The 18,209-nt window shown below is 37.9% G+C and overlaps 2 protein-coding genes across 18 annotated transcripts in view; one reads left to right on the plus strand and one right to left on the minus strand.

The window, feature by feature from the left end:
- The window catches only part of Tmtc3 (transmembrane O-mannosyltransferase targeting cadherins 3), a 45,095-nt gene extending 32,990 nt beyond the window's left edge, over positions 1–12,105 (minus strand). For 2 of the 3 annotated variants that reach the window (XR_010052970.1, XM_063263465.1), the window contains exons 1-4: positions 11,921–12,105; positions 3,691–3,906; positions 2,438–2,656; positions 851–950 (exon numbers count right to left, since the gene is read on the minus strand). Coding sequence is in view for 2 of the 3 variants with exons in the window: in XM_063263465.1 (XP_063119535.1) it covers positions 851–950; positions 2,438–2,656; positions 3,691–3,894 (523 nt within the window). In the remaining variant the exon portion in view is untranslated. The remainder of the gene's footprint in view (positions 1–850; positions 951–2,437; positions 2,657–3,690; positions 3,907–11,920) is intronic. The other variant, NM_001135858.2, reaches the window with a different exon arrangement.
- A 214-nt stretch (positions 12,106–12,319) lies between these two features.
- Positions 12,320–18,209, plus strand: part of Cep290 (centrosomal protein 290) — an 89,191-nt gene continuing 83,301 nt past the window's right edge. For 12 of the 15 annotated variants that reach the window (XR_005486624.2, XR_005486625.2, XM_039079087.2 and 9 more), the window contains exons 1-7: positions 12,370–12,509; positions 13,044–13,173; positions 13,329–13,406; positions 14,094–14,163; positions 14,962–15,008; positions 17,108–17,251; positions 17,871–17,924. Coding sequence is in view for 13 of the 15 variants with exons in the window: in XM_039079087.2 (XP_038935015.1) it covers positions 13,072–13,173; positions 13,329–13,406; positions 14,094–14,163; positions 14,962–15,008; positions 17,108–17,251; positions 17,871–17,924 (495 nt within the window). In the remaining 2 variants the exon portion in view is untranslated. Of the gene's footprint in view, positions 12,510–13,043; positions 13,174–13,328; positions 13,407–14,093; positions 14,164–14,961; positions 15,009–17,107; positions 17,252–17,870; positions 17,925–18,209 lie in introns of all 15 variants that reach the window. The other 3 variants (NM_001401003.1, NM_001135755.2, XM_039079085.2) reach the window with 2 other exon arrangements.

Genomic DNA, 18,209 nt, shown 5'->3' on the forward strand with positions numbered 1-18,209 from the left:
ATAACCTTCAGGAACACAGATGAAACTACAAGCAAGTATTACATCTTAGTCATATGAGGAATCTAAAAAAGTTGATCTCATGGAAGCAGTTCCCGAGAACCTGGGAACGACAGGAGGGAAATGAAGGACAGGGGAGGGTTGATTGATTAAGTACTAAATTATGACTAGACAGTAGGAAGCAGTTGTGATGTGATACTGTCCAGTAGGGGAATTATTAATAATAATGTGTACTATGTTTCAAAAATATAAGAAACTTTGAAGATTTTTCCATGAAGGAGTCACATTTGAGAAGACAGATTATTTTTAATTTCATTACATTATATATACATGCATATCAGATTGGACTCTATAAATATATATTGTTTTTATGTGCTAATATCTTTTTCTTGAGACAGGGCTCATGTAGCCATGTTGGCCTCTAACATACTCCACCATCTTAACACACACACACACACACACACACACACACGCACGCACACACACACATGCACGCACACACACATATGCACACACACACACACGCACACACACATACACACACATACACACACATACTAGAAGAGTTGGTAGTTACATTTTTGGTTTATAGAAGATAACAGATAAAACTCAGAGTTACTTGAAGCCAACATTTCAGGGTTATTAGATCATTTAAATTAGATTATAGAGAACAGACTCTGCTGGATAATGACATAAATATAAATTACACATAATTTTTAAAAATACTGGCAATGTTACATGTCAGTTACATACCTGCAGAACAATAAAGGCAAACCCCAAATGTACTCTTAATTAAGAGGCACTTAAGATCAAGTTTCGTAACTACAATAAGATAAGTTGGGTAGACGTGTACCTATGGAATTGTCTGGTCCTTTGGATTTAGTATACGACAGGAATGCAGCTAGGAAAAAGACAGAGGATAAGAGTTCAGCTCTTCCTACAACACCTGTGACCTGGAAAAAGGAAAAAGAACATTCATTTTAATGCAGTGTCCTGAAAACCTATTAATAGTTTAAAACCTAAAACCTATAGTTTTAAAAGGATAGATTCCTGGGTTTTGTTTTTTTTGTTTTTGTTTTTGTTTTTTTTTTTAAGAGATATGAGTGCCCTCATGTGGTCAACGTAGGTATCATTCATAAATGAAAACCTATCAGTGATTCTTAGAAACAAGTCATTATTTTAACTTTCCAAATATTAGGTTCTGTGTATTCTTTATCATCTTTCATATAATTATTGTATCTTGTGTAACTACAATACAGTAAGTTCTTAAAAATTTAAGTATCCCTGCATTATTTTCTTAAAGTGAGTGTTTTTTTTTTAAATATGAAGCTATAAATTTGCTAATCTGCAAACCAAAGAAGAAATTTCAAAAGGTCTTTTAATTAAAAGAACACAAAATTCCCAAAGCTTGCCTTTTAAAGCAATGGAATGCAATATACAAGATAAGCAATTTATCTCTTTTATATATGAATGGCAAAACTGGGCTGGATGCCACATGGTTCCAGCATGGCAGGAGAGATAGAATCATTCTGCAAACCCAAACTTTTTTTGCTTAGGAAGAAAAGTTTATAAGAAAGCAATTAAATAGAGTGTTCTTAGTTCTTCCCCAAAGAGACATTTTTAGAGTGCTAATGTAGTTAGGAAAAATTAGTTCATATATCATCATAGGAAGAACTATGTTCATTTGTATTTATTAATAATATAAAAAGAATATATTTCTATCTATACACACACAAACAGATGTATGTGTATATACATGCATATATATTGTATGTATGTTTTTTCCGTGTATGCTTGTCAGCATATGTGTGCACAAGTGTGTGTGTGTGTGTGTGTGTCTGTGTGTGTGTGGTTGGATGTTTCCTTCCATTGTTCTCCATTTTCCTTCCTTTTTGAAGATTTATTTTTATTTTATATATACAAGAGCTCAGATGTGCTAAGTGTACTGTGTATGCCAACCTGAAGAGGCCAAAGGAGGTGCTATATCTTCTGGAACTGGAATTACTGAATGTTTAAGATACTATGTGGCTAAGAACTAAACCTGGGTCTTCTGCAAAAGCAGTAACTGCTCTTAAACACTGGACCATCTTTCCAGTCCCTGTACACTGCTTTGTGGAGAAAAGTTCTCTCAGTAAACCCCAAACTCAGGCATCTTCTGGGGCAAGCCAGGGAGCCTCTTGACTCTACCTTCACACGTGGGATTCATGTGTCTGCTACCACACGGGTGTTGGGGATACAAACTCAAGTGCGCATGCTTGTGAGGCCATCACTTTACCTACACATACATTTTTGAACAACACTGCATTTCAAAACCTATTTTAAAATTAAAATTTTTATATAATAGGTAAGCTGGACTTTGTGCATGGGGGAGTAAGACTGTACTAAATTAGAAATATTTAAATGCTTAACATGTACACAGTCATCGCATGGTTTTACTTACTGCTTCCGTATGGATTGGGTGCACTGCAAAGAGCAGAGCCGCAATCACACTGCCCCTCTTATCCAGAAAAAGTCTGCAGACCTTGAGAAAGATCACACTGACCACAGCATGGAACACCGTATTCAGGAGGTGGTAAGACATGGGCTTTAGTTCACTGAGGAGGTAATTTAAGCGAAATGTCAACACTGTTAAGGGCCTGTATGACTTGTGGCTTCTCTCCTGAAATGAAAAACAAATAACCATTGATTATTAAAAATATCTTCGAACTTCTGGCTACAAAAAGTAGTCCTTTATTAAGATAATGATCAAAGCATTATACAAATAACAAACTGTGCTCATCACTAGAAGGAGTGAGGCATAAAAAGCTTCTAGACTGGGGGGAGGGACATTTACCACATGTTTCTTACTTATAAGTGATGGCCAAGAAACAACTATGAGGAGTAGTACACATTAAGTTTCAAAGCATTTTATTCCAAAGTGACCTGACAGGCACTGCAGGTATCACCTCAAGGTATCATTGCTTTTATAGTCAGGGAAACATTTTACCATCTAAAAGTTATAGCTTATTTCACATAGGTAATCAACGACAGATCTAATATCAGAATCCAGTCTGTATGATCCCTAGTGAAAAGGGTTTAATCCTAAATAAGTTAAAACTGACCTTCAAAATGATTTTAAGTAAACATTTTCTTACCGCAGAGAAATAGGCAGTATGTATCTTTAAAATCTAATCTACTTATATTGAATTTACCATGTTTTAATGGTTAAATTAAAATTCTGTTGCCTGACTCAAAGCAAAGAAAGCTAGCAAGAGACTTTTGCTAACACCTGTTGCCCTCCCTGCACACATATTAGCCTCACACATAGATAGTATCTTTAGAAAGGTTAAGTCAAGGCACATGGCTAATGAAACGAATCCTGCTTTTAAGATAAGAGAGTTATGGGACACATTCATAGCTGCATTGGTTTTAGTGGGAAAGTATTTTTTTCAAACACTTGAAAAAAAATCTGAAAATTGATTAAAGCTCTCAATATTTGTATTCCCGATAGTGAATCTTCAAGAATTGTCTTGAGGTTTGTGTTGGATATCAGTGGATATATTGGAGTTTAATGCTGTTATTTATTAATAGCTATCTAAATATATTGACTTAAGTGATGAATATTAAGCTATATTTGTTTTTTAAAGGTAAATACATTATACCTGTAATTCATCTAATTTTTATTAAACACTGTTTATATATAAAGTCATTTACCTCAGACATAGGAGTTCCCCAGAAGTCATTCTGAAATAAAGTTTTTAAAGGTGTAGATGGGTGCAGGTCTTTGTTATCCAGTATTGCTGAAACATCATCAAAAACAAACCCACAGAACAGACTGTTCCAGTAGCAGGCAGCAACCACGCCGACTATCAAAGTCACTTCTTTGAAGTTAATATCAGCCATCTTCCCTTCCATCATTAACCAGGCAAACTGAAAAAACATGCAAGATAAAAATGAAATAACCAACATTTTCCTTCAAATAATTACAACTTTAGTGTTAAATAACATTTAGAATAAAGACTGTACATCAATAGTCCAGAGAAAGGACCAGCTTAAATGCCATGTACTTTTACATTAGAATTCACTGATTAACTCCATATTTCTAAGCCAAATTACTTCTTTTAGACCACTTAATCTCTGTACTCGTGTCTCTAGCTAACTAGACAGTGTAAGTCCCATCGGCTGTCACTGGTTAGGCTCACCGGGAAGCAGACACACAGCACATCTTGTGGGAGAGCCTCTACACTGAGTGTGAGATTTCTAATAATAATGGAGCTGTTATTTCTAAAATTTATACATTTAAAAATCAACTTAAGCCAGAGCCTCTGTAGCTTTGTTTAGTTTTGTTGAAAGCCTTGTAAAGTCTTTCTTGAGTCCTTTCAGTCTGGGTGTATACAAGCGTACAGGCTGGTGTATTTCCTAATCCTAATATTTCTTGCTATCGTACTTATCTCTCTGGAAAAAAAAATGCTTTTTCCCTATGGATATATGAGTGTGTGACCTGGACAGAAATCATTTCTTTGGCCCACTGCACTGAAAGCTTTTAGCTTAGAATCTAAGTGCCATAAATGACAGTCCTTATCTGAATGAGAACATTACATGGGAGGCGAGGCACTGTTTTATTAAATACTGAGTTAGAAAATGGTACAGAAAAGAAAGAACTCTACTAACTGCAAAACAGAGAAAAAGAAAATCAGCTACACAACAAAGTGAACAATTATTTAAAACAAAGCTAAGCCAAGTTGGCCATTATCTGTTCTGGGTAGTGTCATTAGATCACGGAGTTATTACCACTTGTAAAATGCAGATTAATAAATATTCCTAACAACTGTTACTATCCACATACCAAATCTTTGTCTGTGATGTTTAGACAGCAAGTGACTTTAAAAATGTGTGGGTTTTACCAGAGGAATCACCTGGGTAGGCCCAACACAACAGCCAAGTCCTTAAGAGTGAAAGAAAGAAGCAGACAGACAAAGGCCGGAAGGAAGAAAGACTACTGCCTGGGGACCATAGCCAAAAATGACAGCAATCCTGCTAGGTTGGAAAAGGCAAATAAATAAATCGAATTTACAATCTTTCTCGGCACATCTAAAACAACTACTGAAGATACTGCAGTTGTATCTAATTGATTTCAAATTGGTAAGAAAATAAGTTTAGCTGAATCTGCTATGTCTGTGTCATTTTGTTAAAGTCCTGATAGGCACTGATGTAGTATTCACAGTCAGAGATTTGAAACCTGAGTTTGGCTGCCGGATTTCTGACTGTTACCAGAAAGGAACGAGAAATAAATTTAAAATTACAGTTAGCCATAAAATAGCTAACATGGGTACAGATTTAAAATCCAATGTACAACTCAAAGGATATACTTAAACTATATATGCGACACACAACGGTGAAAGCATGAATGTTACTTGTAGGACCATTAAAAATGCCTTACACTTAAAGAAAACTCAAAATCCAGACCAACAAAGCAAAGGGACATAGCTGCACTCTCTAGAAAATCAAGTAAAAGATATATTTAAAGCTTCATCTTGACCTGGGAAGTTACTTCTCACCTCTGAAGGGTATGGAGGTGTGTGATCCTACTAATTCACACACCCCAAAAGCTGATGGTGATTCTAATTAAAAGGATGGATTCAAGTAGCATTTTCTTCAGTTCTCGCCAAATTGGACAGCAGAATATGAGGCATTTTTATTATGGGACGGATGTAAGTATAAAGTCTACTGCATAGGCAATAGCAAATTCTAGAAGCGAAAGGATTAGTAAATTAATCAGTGGATCACTAGAAACTGATTTCTAAGATGAAAGGGACGCTGAAACATTTTGTTCCTAGCACCCCTCATAATAGCAACCAGAAAACCAAATCTCAAGATTTTAGGAACAGGACTAGGAGCAGATGGATGGGTGAATGTCTGGGCCGTCTCCCCTCCTACTCCTAGGTAATGACTGGAAAGTTCTTTCTGAGAGAATCAAAACCCAGGGTCTCTTACACAGGCTACACAGCAATGGGCAAGGATTAGTATTGTAAATGAGGGTTAAATACCTTTGTCTACATAATTTATGCTAAGACTCTCTATCTCTCTTCTCTATTAAGGCAGATAGTTTGCTCCAATTTTACACCAGTGGAAACAGTGGAAAAGATTCTAAAGGTTTACAAAAATAAAAGTTTTCATACTTCAATCCAGGAATTAAAAAAAAAAAGGTCAACAATGGAACATTTTAGAATAAACCCCTTACAAAACACAGAAAGGAGCAGGGGCTTAAATTTCTATGAGAAAATAAGTTCCAAAATAAAATTCTTCATCTAGAAAACCAAATTATGTGCATGGAAAAGCAGAATGGAGAAGGGTTATATATTTATTTTTTTAAAGATTTATTTTATTATATTTAAGTACACTGTAGCTGTCTTTAGACACACCAGAAAAGGGCAGCAGATCTCCTTACAGATGGTTGTGAGCCACCATGTGGCTGCTGAGATTTGAACTCGGGTCCTCTGGAAGAGCAATCAGTGCTCTTAACCACTGAGCCATCTCTCTAGCCCAAGAAATTTTAAAGTTCAAAGTTTTAAGATGTTTACAACTGTCAGCCAATTAGAACAATACTAAAGAAATAGTATATACTAGCAAACAAATAGATAAGGAAATTGGAGAACAGAATCCAGTATGTGGTAGTCAAATTTCTAAGAAAATAAGTGAAGGACTATTATTTACTTCTAATAAATAACTTTATTTTAGTTTATGGCTTCAGAAGGTTCAATGAACAGATATCTGGAGTCACTGCTCTGGCTGTACCATAGAAGGACAGCATGCCAGGAAGGCATCAGGTAAGCAAGTTGCTAGGCTAAGGCAGGAAAGACCAGAGAAGACAAAGGATGGATACAGGGGCAAGTCATGGCCTTCAAATGCACACAGCTGGAGATCCACACCCTCTGTCAGGCTCCACCCAGCAACTTTTACTACCTTTCAAGAGTCCACTCAATTATGAACAGACAGCTTCTGTTATATAATTCATGATACAATCAATTACTTCTGAAAAAATGTTCTGTAAATACTATACTTGAGAACAAGTATTCAGCACATGAAACTTTGGAGGACTTTTCATATCACAGTTACAAAACAATGTTACCACAACCACAATGAATGACAACCACAGCATGTCAGAAAGTTTTTTAATGATGATCCCAAGACCATATAATACCTAGTACATTTAAACAGAGTGTAATATAAGTTGTACACAGACAACACACACACACAGACACACACACACACCCCTTTTAAGTCAGGAAAGCAATTCAATATTTAAAAAGTTACGTAAGGCTGGAAACCTCTCTCATTATAAAGTCTTAGGCTTTAGATCTGTTAAGACCCATCTACTTATGATGAAATGTGTTTTTTGATTAAAGGTTTTAATAACACATTTAAGTAATAGATGATAATCTCACATTGAAAATTGACAAGCTAGTTTCATAATTATAACTTAGAATATCTGTGATAATGTGCAATATAAAATATTAAGTTCACTAATTTATATACAAATTATAGAAAACCTTGCGTTGCTAGTTTTTGAGTTTAATTTATTAGCTTTATAAAAGTTAGTGAAGTTGTCATACAATATATGGCATTGCAATCAACAGAGTACATTCTGAATAGTAGGCCTTTAGGATTAAATAGCCTAGTGTATTAGCTATTTTAGTTTATGCAAATATACTTTAGAATGATCATACAATGACATTAGTTTAATGATACACCTTTAGGAATACATTCTCATCAGTAAATGACATATAATTACATTGCCAATGTTTGCCTTAAATTAGGCATTTCATTTAAGTACTTATTAAAGATGAATATAAACGTAGTTTTAAATTAAATCATTTAAGCAAGGTTTTTCTCTTTATGGGCGCTTTTTATTACCTTAGTTGTCTTCTAATTTCATGTATATAATATTTTATTACTTAGACCTGCAGTCAATCTCTCTTTCGGCCCTCTTAGCTCTTCCTCCTCCCTACAAATCCTGTCTACACATTCATGTCTTCTCATTCTTTTTTTCTTTAAATGAAGATTAAACATAGATTTATTCAGAGTGAGAAAGAGCTATGAAGAGCAGGGAAGGCTCCAAGGAAGAAAGTCCCCAAGTTTCAAATGTTGCTAACTACAGAGTTAGTCGTTTTGAGGATTTTTTTTTATATTTAAAAAATAGAATTAAAAATATAAATTAAATTAAAAAAAGACCTTTTATAATATACAAAGTAAGATTTTTTTTAGGTTCTAAATGTTAAAGACTACAGAGCACAAAGTGTTATTTTAATAAAGTTGGATAGATCTATGGCATCTAGATAGTTAGGTATGATTAAAAATCATGGTTCTGCAAGAGGAGGAGGAAGGACTACAAGAGCCAAGGGATCAGCCACAAGAGAACCTACAGAATCAACTAACTGGGCCCATAGGGGCTCACAAAGACTGAACTGTCAACTAGACAGCCTGCATGGGAGGAACCTGGTCTCTTTGCACATATGTAAGAGTTGTATAGCTGGGTCTTCATGTGGGACTCCTAACAGTGGGAGCAGGGACTGTCTCTGCCTGCCTGCCTGCCTTTAGATCTCTTTCCCCTAACTGGGCTGCCTTGTCTAGCCACAAGAGAAGATGCCTAGTACTGCAATTTGATATGCCAAGGCTGGTTGATATGGATGGGAGGCCTCTCCTTTTCAGAGGAGAAGGGGTGAAGGCATGGGGATGTGAGATGAGAGGCGGGGAATTGAAGGAGAGGAAGAATGTAAAGTAAATAAATACCAATAAAAAAATTACAGTACTTTTAAGCTACAGAAGCTCAATTTAGTAAGTATAATGCTCAGTTCTAATGTTATTATTAAAACTCTGAACTTGATTTAATTTTGAGAACTATCTTATTCTCTAGGCTTAGGCTCACTAAAAAATGAGATATGGTCCGTCCTCCACCGTGGATAAATAGTACCTCATATTCTTCTTATACATCACACACACACACACACACACACACACACACACACACACACACACGTACGTTTTGCTCTTATCACTAATGTCAAGGTAGAATAAAGAGACAAGAACAGAAAGCTGTTATAGTCAGCTCTCACTTGACTACTACATTCAGACTCCTATGTATGTTTGTGGGTTCTCTGGAGGGCAGGGAATGTAGTTCAGTGGTAGTGTTTGGTTAACATACAGTATGTTGCATGTATGTAAGTGTTCGTGCACACTTGCATGGGCATGTGTATGTATGTTCGTGTGTGTACATTTGAGGTCTTACTTAGGACCTTTCTGTTTCAGTTTCATGTCTGGGATTACAGTCATGTTACCATTACATTTACCTTTCTGTCCCTTGAAGACTCCCCAAAAGTGTGTATCATGAAAGGGAGAATTAGTCCTAGTACAGATCCTGAGTGCAGTCACGGCTTTGTAGATCTGAAGGAAAAGTGCCTACACAGTACTCCTTCCTCACTAGAAGATTCATTGTGGATAGTAGCATATTTACACACGTGCACAATATAAGATGCCCAATTTGTCTGTGTACAAAAAAGAGATATCAGTATATACCTATACAAAATCTAACTGTGATCAAAGGTCACTAAGGACCTATATTATAGATATAAATTCAATTCCTTCAAATTATCTTAAGTGCTTCTTGGGTTAACAATCAAATGATATACTTGTGGAAAGACAAAGCTATGACTCTGGGGGATCTTTAAGCAAGGGGAAGTCCTTTCTGTTCTGTTTCCTGGGAAATCAACATCATCATTTGGAACTTCTCTAACTTCCTCTTTTTGTTATTTTTTAGTCTCTAGAACCTTTGCATGGAAAGTCAGTGTTCATGTTGAATCATTCTTATCCTTCTGGCCTCCTCATGCTAAAGAGAGACAAGTATCTGCTTGTTATGCATACATTCCTTTGCCTGAACAAGAAGGTCCTTTGGAAGATAAAATCTTGAAAAACACCTTTACTTTGTACATTAGTTACTATATGTCTTACGGTCACGCAGTATTTTAAAAACTAGAGCAGTAAGCTTCTTGCGAACTTAGCAAAAGATAGGTAATGAATTTAAGTCAATTGGTACTGAGAACAGAGGTAACAATTATAAAAGGTAAGGCTCTTTCGCAAAGTGATTTTGTTTATACAAAACTCTTAACACAAGTCCAGGTTAGACAGAACATGGGTCCAGGCAAGTGCTCCTGCAACACTATTTATAGAACAGGCACACAAAAACTAGCTCTTGGAAAAATTTGAAAAATGGAGAAATTCTGATGAAAAACTATCTTAACTATTTGAAAATTATACAGCAACCTGTAGAACAAGAACTTCAATTAAATGTCCTGACTCACAGATAAGTACAATATAAAGACCTGCATCACGATATAATTTGTTTCCTGCTGTACTCTTGGGCCAAGAAAAGTGTATTAGCTCCAAAATTACGGAATGGGATTTAATAAAGATTGTACTTTAAGTTGTGATTGTCACTGAGATGTACAATCTTTTTTTTTTTTTTTTTTCCCAGAGCTGGGGACTGAACCCAGGGCCTTGTGCTTACTAAGCAAGCGCTCTACCACTGAGCTAAATCCCCAACCCCGAGATGTACAATCTTGACTTCATCTGCTACAATAAATTACTTCTTTGAACTTTTCCCTTCTGAAGAGAATAAAATTTATTACTTGAAGATATTACAAACATGAACAAGAAAGAGTAATGGGTGGAGAGACCAATACAAAAGATACAATAGTAGTAAATGAGTAACAGAAAATATGTATTAAAAAAAATCAAAGAAAAAAATCAAGGTGTTGTGATTAAAAACAGCAAATTCTTAATATAGTATACCAGTGAACATGTGTTCAATAAGTACTTTTTCCAGTTCTTAGTATTTTTGCCAAAATGAACATGAAAAATAATTCATATTCTTGATCAAATGAAGCTATAAAATTAAAATGCGTAAAATACAAGTAAAATTCAAGAGGGAAGTGCAACTATCTCACACATTTCACAAGCATTAGTTTGTAGAATGAATGAATGTGTTCATTACATTAAATGAGAAAATAGTGTTTAACCTCTCCAAGCTCCAATCTCTTACATGGACAATGAGGACACGTAAGCACACATTTTGCTGTCCCTCTATCAAGAATAATTCCAAAACAACAGTATTTGGGGGAAGAAACAGGCCTACAAATCTGATGATGTCTTTAAAATTTGTTTCAAATATCATTTTTTTTTGCGCTATTTGTTTTTCACAACCACAGAAATCTTTTCAAAAGCAAATTTTAACTGTCTACATTTTTCTTTTAATTACTTATTATCTATTATGTATGATACATACAATTACTCTATATACCCATTTATACATACATAAGCACATATGAGACACACTGTTTCAAACAGAAGTTTACAGCTCCTAATGTTACCTGCTGGTGTAGAATGACTGTGGAATTGGAAAAAGTTCCTAGAGTAAGAAGGCAAACATCCGAGAAGGTGCTTTCACCCAAGAACCCCCCTTGGTACCCAGCAAATGACAGCAAAATGCCAGAGCTTGGCATGGCCCTTCTTCCTCCCTCCAGCAGGGCTGGTCACGCACTAAGCCTCCCCTTTCTTCGGCCTTCACTTCACACTTCTTAACCTAATAAGCAAGCTGCAGCAGGAGGCTGTCCATCCTGATGCTCCTCCACTCAACCAGAGCATGAACTCAGGGGGTGGGGGTGGGGGCGCTCCACTTTCCCAGACACTTAGGGAAGCTGGAAACTTTTATTCACTCCCTTCTTACGGAAGCCACTAACTGGGAGCCCCCAGCATACACCTGAGTAGCTGGAAGACTTTCTCACCTCTGTAAGATCCGCCGGCGCTCCAGCAGCCCCAAAACAGAGCTTCCCTAAAACGCAAATGTTCCCTGAGCTCCTCCCGGCCGCTGAGTGACCCGCCCCGACCTCACCTGAGGGCGGCTCCGCCAAGAGATGGTTCAGGAAAGCTTCGGAGACGGTGGACCGGAGAAGGACTCTGCAGAAAACACTGTCATAGTCCGCCACGCTCCGGCTCCTGGGCGGCCGCACCTTAGCAGCCGCTCCTCCCGCCTCCCGATCCTTCCCCAGCTCTTCCAGGGCGGCCGCAGCCTCTCGCATTGCACGCCGGGAACGCGCTGCTCTTCCCAAAACTTCTAATCCCAGTATGCACAGCCGCAGCGCCGAACTGCACTCTGGGACGTAGAGTCCTCTTCTCACGGCTTTCCCTCATCCACAGTGAAAAAAGGTCTTGGAGGGGGAAACATAGCCGTAAAGCTTTTCCCCCAGTCGTGAAATGTAGTCTTCCCTGGTATCCGGGGCCTAGTTCCGGCCTTGGCTGGCTGGGCGGGGAGTGGTGTCGCCTAGCAGCCGGCGCCGCTTCGGCTTGTTTGGGAAGAGTTGGCGGGAGCAGCTTGAGTGCGCGAGGACAGCTATTGGAAGCGAGAGGCCCAGGCGGTGGCCGAACCCGGACGTGATCGCTGTAGATGAGTGACTGCTGCTGTTTTGCCCGTCTTGGTTTAGGTGGGTGGATTCTCGTGAGCCGGAGCAGCTTAGTGTCGGTCACAGGTTCATAATCCTGGGGGACAGCGTGCAGCCTACCTACCCAGTCCTTCTATCGCTCTTTTCCGCAGTGCCTCTGCCTCCGTGTTTGAGCTTGGTTCCGCGCACACTTCATTTAGCTCAGTCTTTATTTATCCACTTTAAAAATCCTCTCGTCCCCTGTCCTCAGAATCGGAGGAGGTATTCAAAAACTTCCAAATATCTTGAGAGTTGGTACCATCATTGATGATAAGGGACTTGGAAAAGGGGACTCGGGGTTTTAGCTCCGATTTTGTTTTAGCAAAGAAATAATAATTTAGCATGTGTATGATCGTATAGTCTGTGACAGGTGAACTAATTCTCATCTTGGCTGTTTGCCTATGCATCTGTTTTTCGGTTCAGGAGCCATAGCTCTCAGCCAGCACCTAGGGAGTTAAGTTAGAACGATCATGATCATGTAAACACTGCAAATGCCATCTTCCCTGAAAATGCTGAAATCCATCTGCTTTGTTGTAGGAACTGAGAGGCAGTGAAAGAATTCAAGATGCCACCTAATATAAAATGGAAAGAATTAATCAAAGTTGATCCAGATGAACTGCCACGTCAAGAAGAGTTGGCAGATAAATTATTGATATCCTTATCCAAGGTACTTAATACATGATTTGTACACAGATCCTGAGGTACAATGTCACGAATAGAAATTGCTTCTTCAAGTAATTGAACGCTATAAGCGGAAGAGTGATTGTATTTTATGCACAGGGTATGAAATAGTCCATGTATTTTGTGTGTTTGTTTCCTTAGGTGGAAGTAAATGAACTAAAAAATGAAGATCAAGAAAACATGATACATCTGTTCAGAATTACTCAGTCACTAATGAAGGTTTGTGGGAAAGAGTGTGTAGGAAAAGAAACTTTTTTTAAGAGTAACATAAAGAAATATAACCAGGGGGTCAAATAAAATGCAAAACCTTTCCCCTAAAAGCTAATTGTGAAATGACAGGATTCTAGATTCTTTATAAATAAATACTGAGAAAGAATATGTATTAATTCGTTCCGTTAAGGTAAAAGCACATAGAAAATTTGTAGGGTCTAAACAGATTTTGGGTTGGTAGTTTAGGGTATACTGTCCAAGGATTTGAGGGCATATTTTGGCTCTTAGCACTTTAGAAACGAATAAAGGATTTTTGAATCATAGTTGGCCAATATAGAAATATGCTTATGAAGGAAAATTAAATGTATTGTATAGATGGAAGGGATTAGAGCTGATTAGCTCCAATTATAAGAAGAGATTAATACATTTATTAATAATAACAATTGGGATAGAAAAAGATAATGAAAACATTGAGAATAGTGGATATACTTAACAGAAAAATCAGGTTCAAAGTCTTGCCCCTCTAGAATTTCTAGCCTTAAGTATTTAGTTAACAACTACTTACTGACTGACTCTCTGCGCCCGTCACTGCACACACTAAAGACTGAGATAGCGAATTTCACACCATTTCGATTTCCACTGTTTATATTGCAGCGTAAATAACCCCGGATCCCCCCCTCTTGTTTTAATGTTCAGATGAAAGCTCAAGAAGTGGAGCTGGCCTTGGAAGAAGTTGAAAAGGCTGGGGAAGAACAAGCAAAATTTGGTAAACGTCTAGGACAAAAAAAAAAACCAAACTACTGTGGTTCTATTTATTAGATGGTTGGAAGTTTATCAGATTCTATAAAGTGTGCATTCAATTCATATTGGAAGAGGCTACATCCTTGCCCAGTTCCAGGGACTGACCTGAGTGCTGAGGTAGGGGCTGAAGAAGAGAAAACACAGACACACAGAACAGTTGGATTCGGTCGCACTGGGCTCACTGACGGAGAAGCTGCCACACCCCAGAAGCTCAGTGTCTTTATTCGATCCACTTGAACAGAGTAGTGGAGTTGTTGCAGGGCCGAACATTAAGTCAGGTGACGGCATACAGATAAACAAGGCGACAGGATTGCTGGCAGACAGTTGAACAGGGAGGCAGAGCTCGCTAATCTGAGTAGGAGTAGTCTCTGTAGCGGAGTCAAAGCCATGAGAGGGAGCAAACTCTGGTGGATATTTTCTACAGATTCTGTCAACATCCACACTCAGACTCAGAGGGAAGGCTTTGCCATTTGCCATAGGCCTGAGACTTTGAGTTACTGACATGGCTTTGCCCGTGTCAGCAGGTACACGTTGACTCAGGACCTCACGCACTCAAGTCTTCCTCTGCCCTCTACATCGAGGCATTTCTACAATGCATAGTTTATGCATTTAGTATATGATAATTACTTTCCTTTACATTATCTGATAAGAGGATGGAATCTTTTACAGAGAATTGTACTATTTTATTGAAGTTTACTTAGCATCTGTCTGACTACAGGAAATTTAACCAATTGAAACATTTGTTGTTGTTTTTTTTTAATAGAAAATCAATTAAAGACAAAAGTAATGAAACTGGAAAATGAACTGGAGGTATATCCTTTTGTATTTTCTTGCTTTTGAATTTCCTTGTAATTGTTATTAATTAAAATATTTAAAATTATTTTCAAATTTTCCTACTGCTGGGATGGAAAATACAAGGCTTTGTGCTCAAGAGTTTACTCATTTTACAGAATGTGTTTTTGTGCTTTGAATTCTAAGAATTCTGCATCAAAAAAGGAAAAACGGTTAATATCTGAAAGGAGCTGTCAGTCTAGAGAACATCTAGAAAGTTTAGTACCAGCAGAGGGGAAGGTGTGTGGGAAGTAAACACACTGCGATTCTGAAAAGCTTCGAGGGGATGTGGGAGGAAAGGGTTAGCCTCTGAATGGACAAACCAGGGAAAGGGAGAGGTCCGGAAGTTTTTCTGCTTGTGAGGTTAGTTCAGTGGGAGACGTGAGAGTAAGATAACCTTTGAGACACAGAGACAAGGGGCTGAAGACGGAGGGCCATGGGCTCGGACGGGAGGTCTAGTCCTCGTTATTTTGACATGACTGACTATGCAGGTGGATAAGCCATTCCACATTTCTGGCTAGATTTCAAGCTCCTTTGTAATAAATGCTTTCTGAAGTTGAACTGATCATGTGCTAGTACTTAGGCGGACAGCTGGTAAAGAATAGAAGAGAGTTCAAGGCCTCGGTGGGACTGTGTTTAAAGTATCGATGATGAAATCTGAGCCAAATGGGGATGATGTCAAAACTGGAGTCGGGATGGGAAGTGTGGAGTCGGAGAGCAGGAAAAGTCTAGGTTGTGCTGTGCCTATTGAGTTTATGAAAGTTCCAGAGAACAACTGAGGAAAATGTTTCTCTGGGCAGGATCTGTTCTGACACAGGAATGGTGGAATGGAGTAAATCAAGAAACACATCATTTTTAACCTATTATTTAAAGCTACTTAAAAAGTGAATGGTGAATGTCATCTAGTTGTGGAAATGGCTCAGGCTGATTTTTGATAGAAGATGGAGCTGCCACATGGCTGGCTGCTAAGGACTTGTAAGCATGAGCAGGAAATCAGTGGTTTGCTGATGCCATCAGTGTACTGGGGTGTGCAGGACAGCTCGATACCTTGTACAGTCAAACTGGTGACGATATGGAGGAACCCTAGGAGACTGTCGTCACGTTTTCTTGATCCTGAAAGTACAAACAACTTTCAAAGGAATGAATACTCTTAAAAGAACCTAGTTATAGCTTTGTATGAAAATAAAGTAGGGTTTAGTTAAAAACAAATGCTCAGGATGTAAAAATCTGTACTTTAGAGATGCTTTTAGAGAGCACAGTGGGAAGGTTGGTGAAGCAGAAAGATTGAAAAGCATCTGAGGAAGAGGACAGTAGCAGTAATGTGTGTTGTGGGAAGTGATGCCTGTGAGGCAAGCTTAGGGGACTAATGGCTCAAGGGCTGGGCCATGGTCCAGTTGACAGGAATATGAAGTAAATATAGAGCAGTACTAAGCAGTCATAGTGCTTTATACTGACATTCACTAAGACTGAAAATTCAGTTCTCGGGTTGCACTTGACGCAAGTGTATACATGGCTCAGAACGAGCAGTGGCAGACACTGCAGAGAACATTCCTACTACGCTACAGACGACTGTGTGTTCCAGCTAGCCTGTGGTATGGGGAAAGGGCAGAAGACGAGGACCAAGCTGCTTTCGGTTTAGCTCACAGCCTTTCCAGTCTCTAAGCCTTTGCATTTTACTTTGTACCCTGCTTAGTGACTGTGACAGAGCCTGCAGTCCGTTCTTCATGGGATTTTTGGTGGTCGAGGAGAGCTCATGGATTGCCGATTTACAAATTAAAGCTAAATAAGTTCAGGGTGTTTTTTATTTATTTTTTTATTGTATAAAGCGATCTTAAATTTACATTTATTTGATCTTATTCTTCCCCTTCCCCACGTTTTTCCAGATCCTCTCCTCCTTCCTACCCACCCAACTCTGAGTTCTTTTTAAATGGTGTTTTCATGCCTATGCCTTACAATATCTGGTGTAGAAACACACTTAAGATGTTTAAGTGCAGTGCTTCTTTGTTGGTTCCTTTAAACCTTCAAGTTAAAGAATTGCTTCTGTTTGGAAGAATTAATTCTTGGCTTATGACTTAAAGATGGCTCAGCAGTCTGCAGGTGGACGTGACACTCGGTTTTTACGTGATGAAATTCGCCAACTTGAAAAGCAGTTGGAACAAAAAGATAGAGAATTAGAGGATATGGAAAAAGAACTGGATAAAGAAAAGAAAGTTAATGAACAAGTAAGACACATGTTCTCCGTGAATCTTCGTATTTAAGATAATCCCACATGGCTAACCTTCCTTTTGTAGTACTTCGTATTTCTTAGTCAGCAAGAGACGGGAAGTCAACCGAAGAGACAGTAAGTGGATTTTTGCACTTAGGTAGGAATTGATACTCAAAGGATGTAAACTAAGGCCAATCTGGTTTCAGCGTGTTTCCATCATTCTTCTGTACTGCCTTTTTTGCATTTTTCCTTATTGTTTAGATATTTCAGAGTTTATAAAGAGGAAGAGTAATTTCTCCCTGGCATAAAGGATACATGGAATGATCTTAATCACTATTTAGGAGATTGGGAAATATAATTTTGAGATTTTTGTCTTCTTTAGCCTTTAGTTTGCTTTGGTATATAGTATTGTTTTTCCCTTAAAGCTGAGCCTTTTCTTTTGTACTTTATTAAATCCTTAGTTTAAAATTCTGTCTTATTTGTGTTCTAGTGTGAAATGAAGTCTTTACTAGTCCTTAGTAGTTAAATGTTCTCTATTGGAAAGGAATAAGAATTTAAATAAAATAGCTAAATGTGGAATTTAGATTGAATTACTTTTGAGTTTTAACTTATTATTTTTTCTTTTCCTGTTTTAGTTGGCCCTTCGAAACGAGGAGGCAGAAAATGAAAACAGCAAATTAAGAAGAGAGGTTAGTAGAGACTTTGACTTTTTGTGGTGGTTCAACAAAGACTCACATTTTAAAAATGTTTACTTAAAATTGTATTTTAACCAGAATGTAATCTTCTGTGTAACTGGTGATAGTCATACTGGCTCATTTCAAGATGACTTTGTCTCAGGGAATTACAAAGAAAACCAAAATGCAAGGCCATTAGTTCGTTCATCCCCGCCTTGGGTCCATCTGGGAAGGATCTTGTTTGTTCTTACGACTTTCTGTCCAGCATTGTCAAAATTTTGTTTCTCATGGAATCTTATA

This window comes from Rattus norvegicus, chromosome 7 (assembly GCF_036323735.1).
Source record: "Rattus norvegicus strain BN/NHsdMcwi chromosome 7, GRCr8, whole genome shotgun sequence".
In the NCBI taxonomy this organism is placed as follows: Eukaryota; Metazoa; Chordata; class Mammalia; order Rodentia; family Muridae; genus Rattus; species Rattus norvegicus.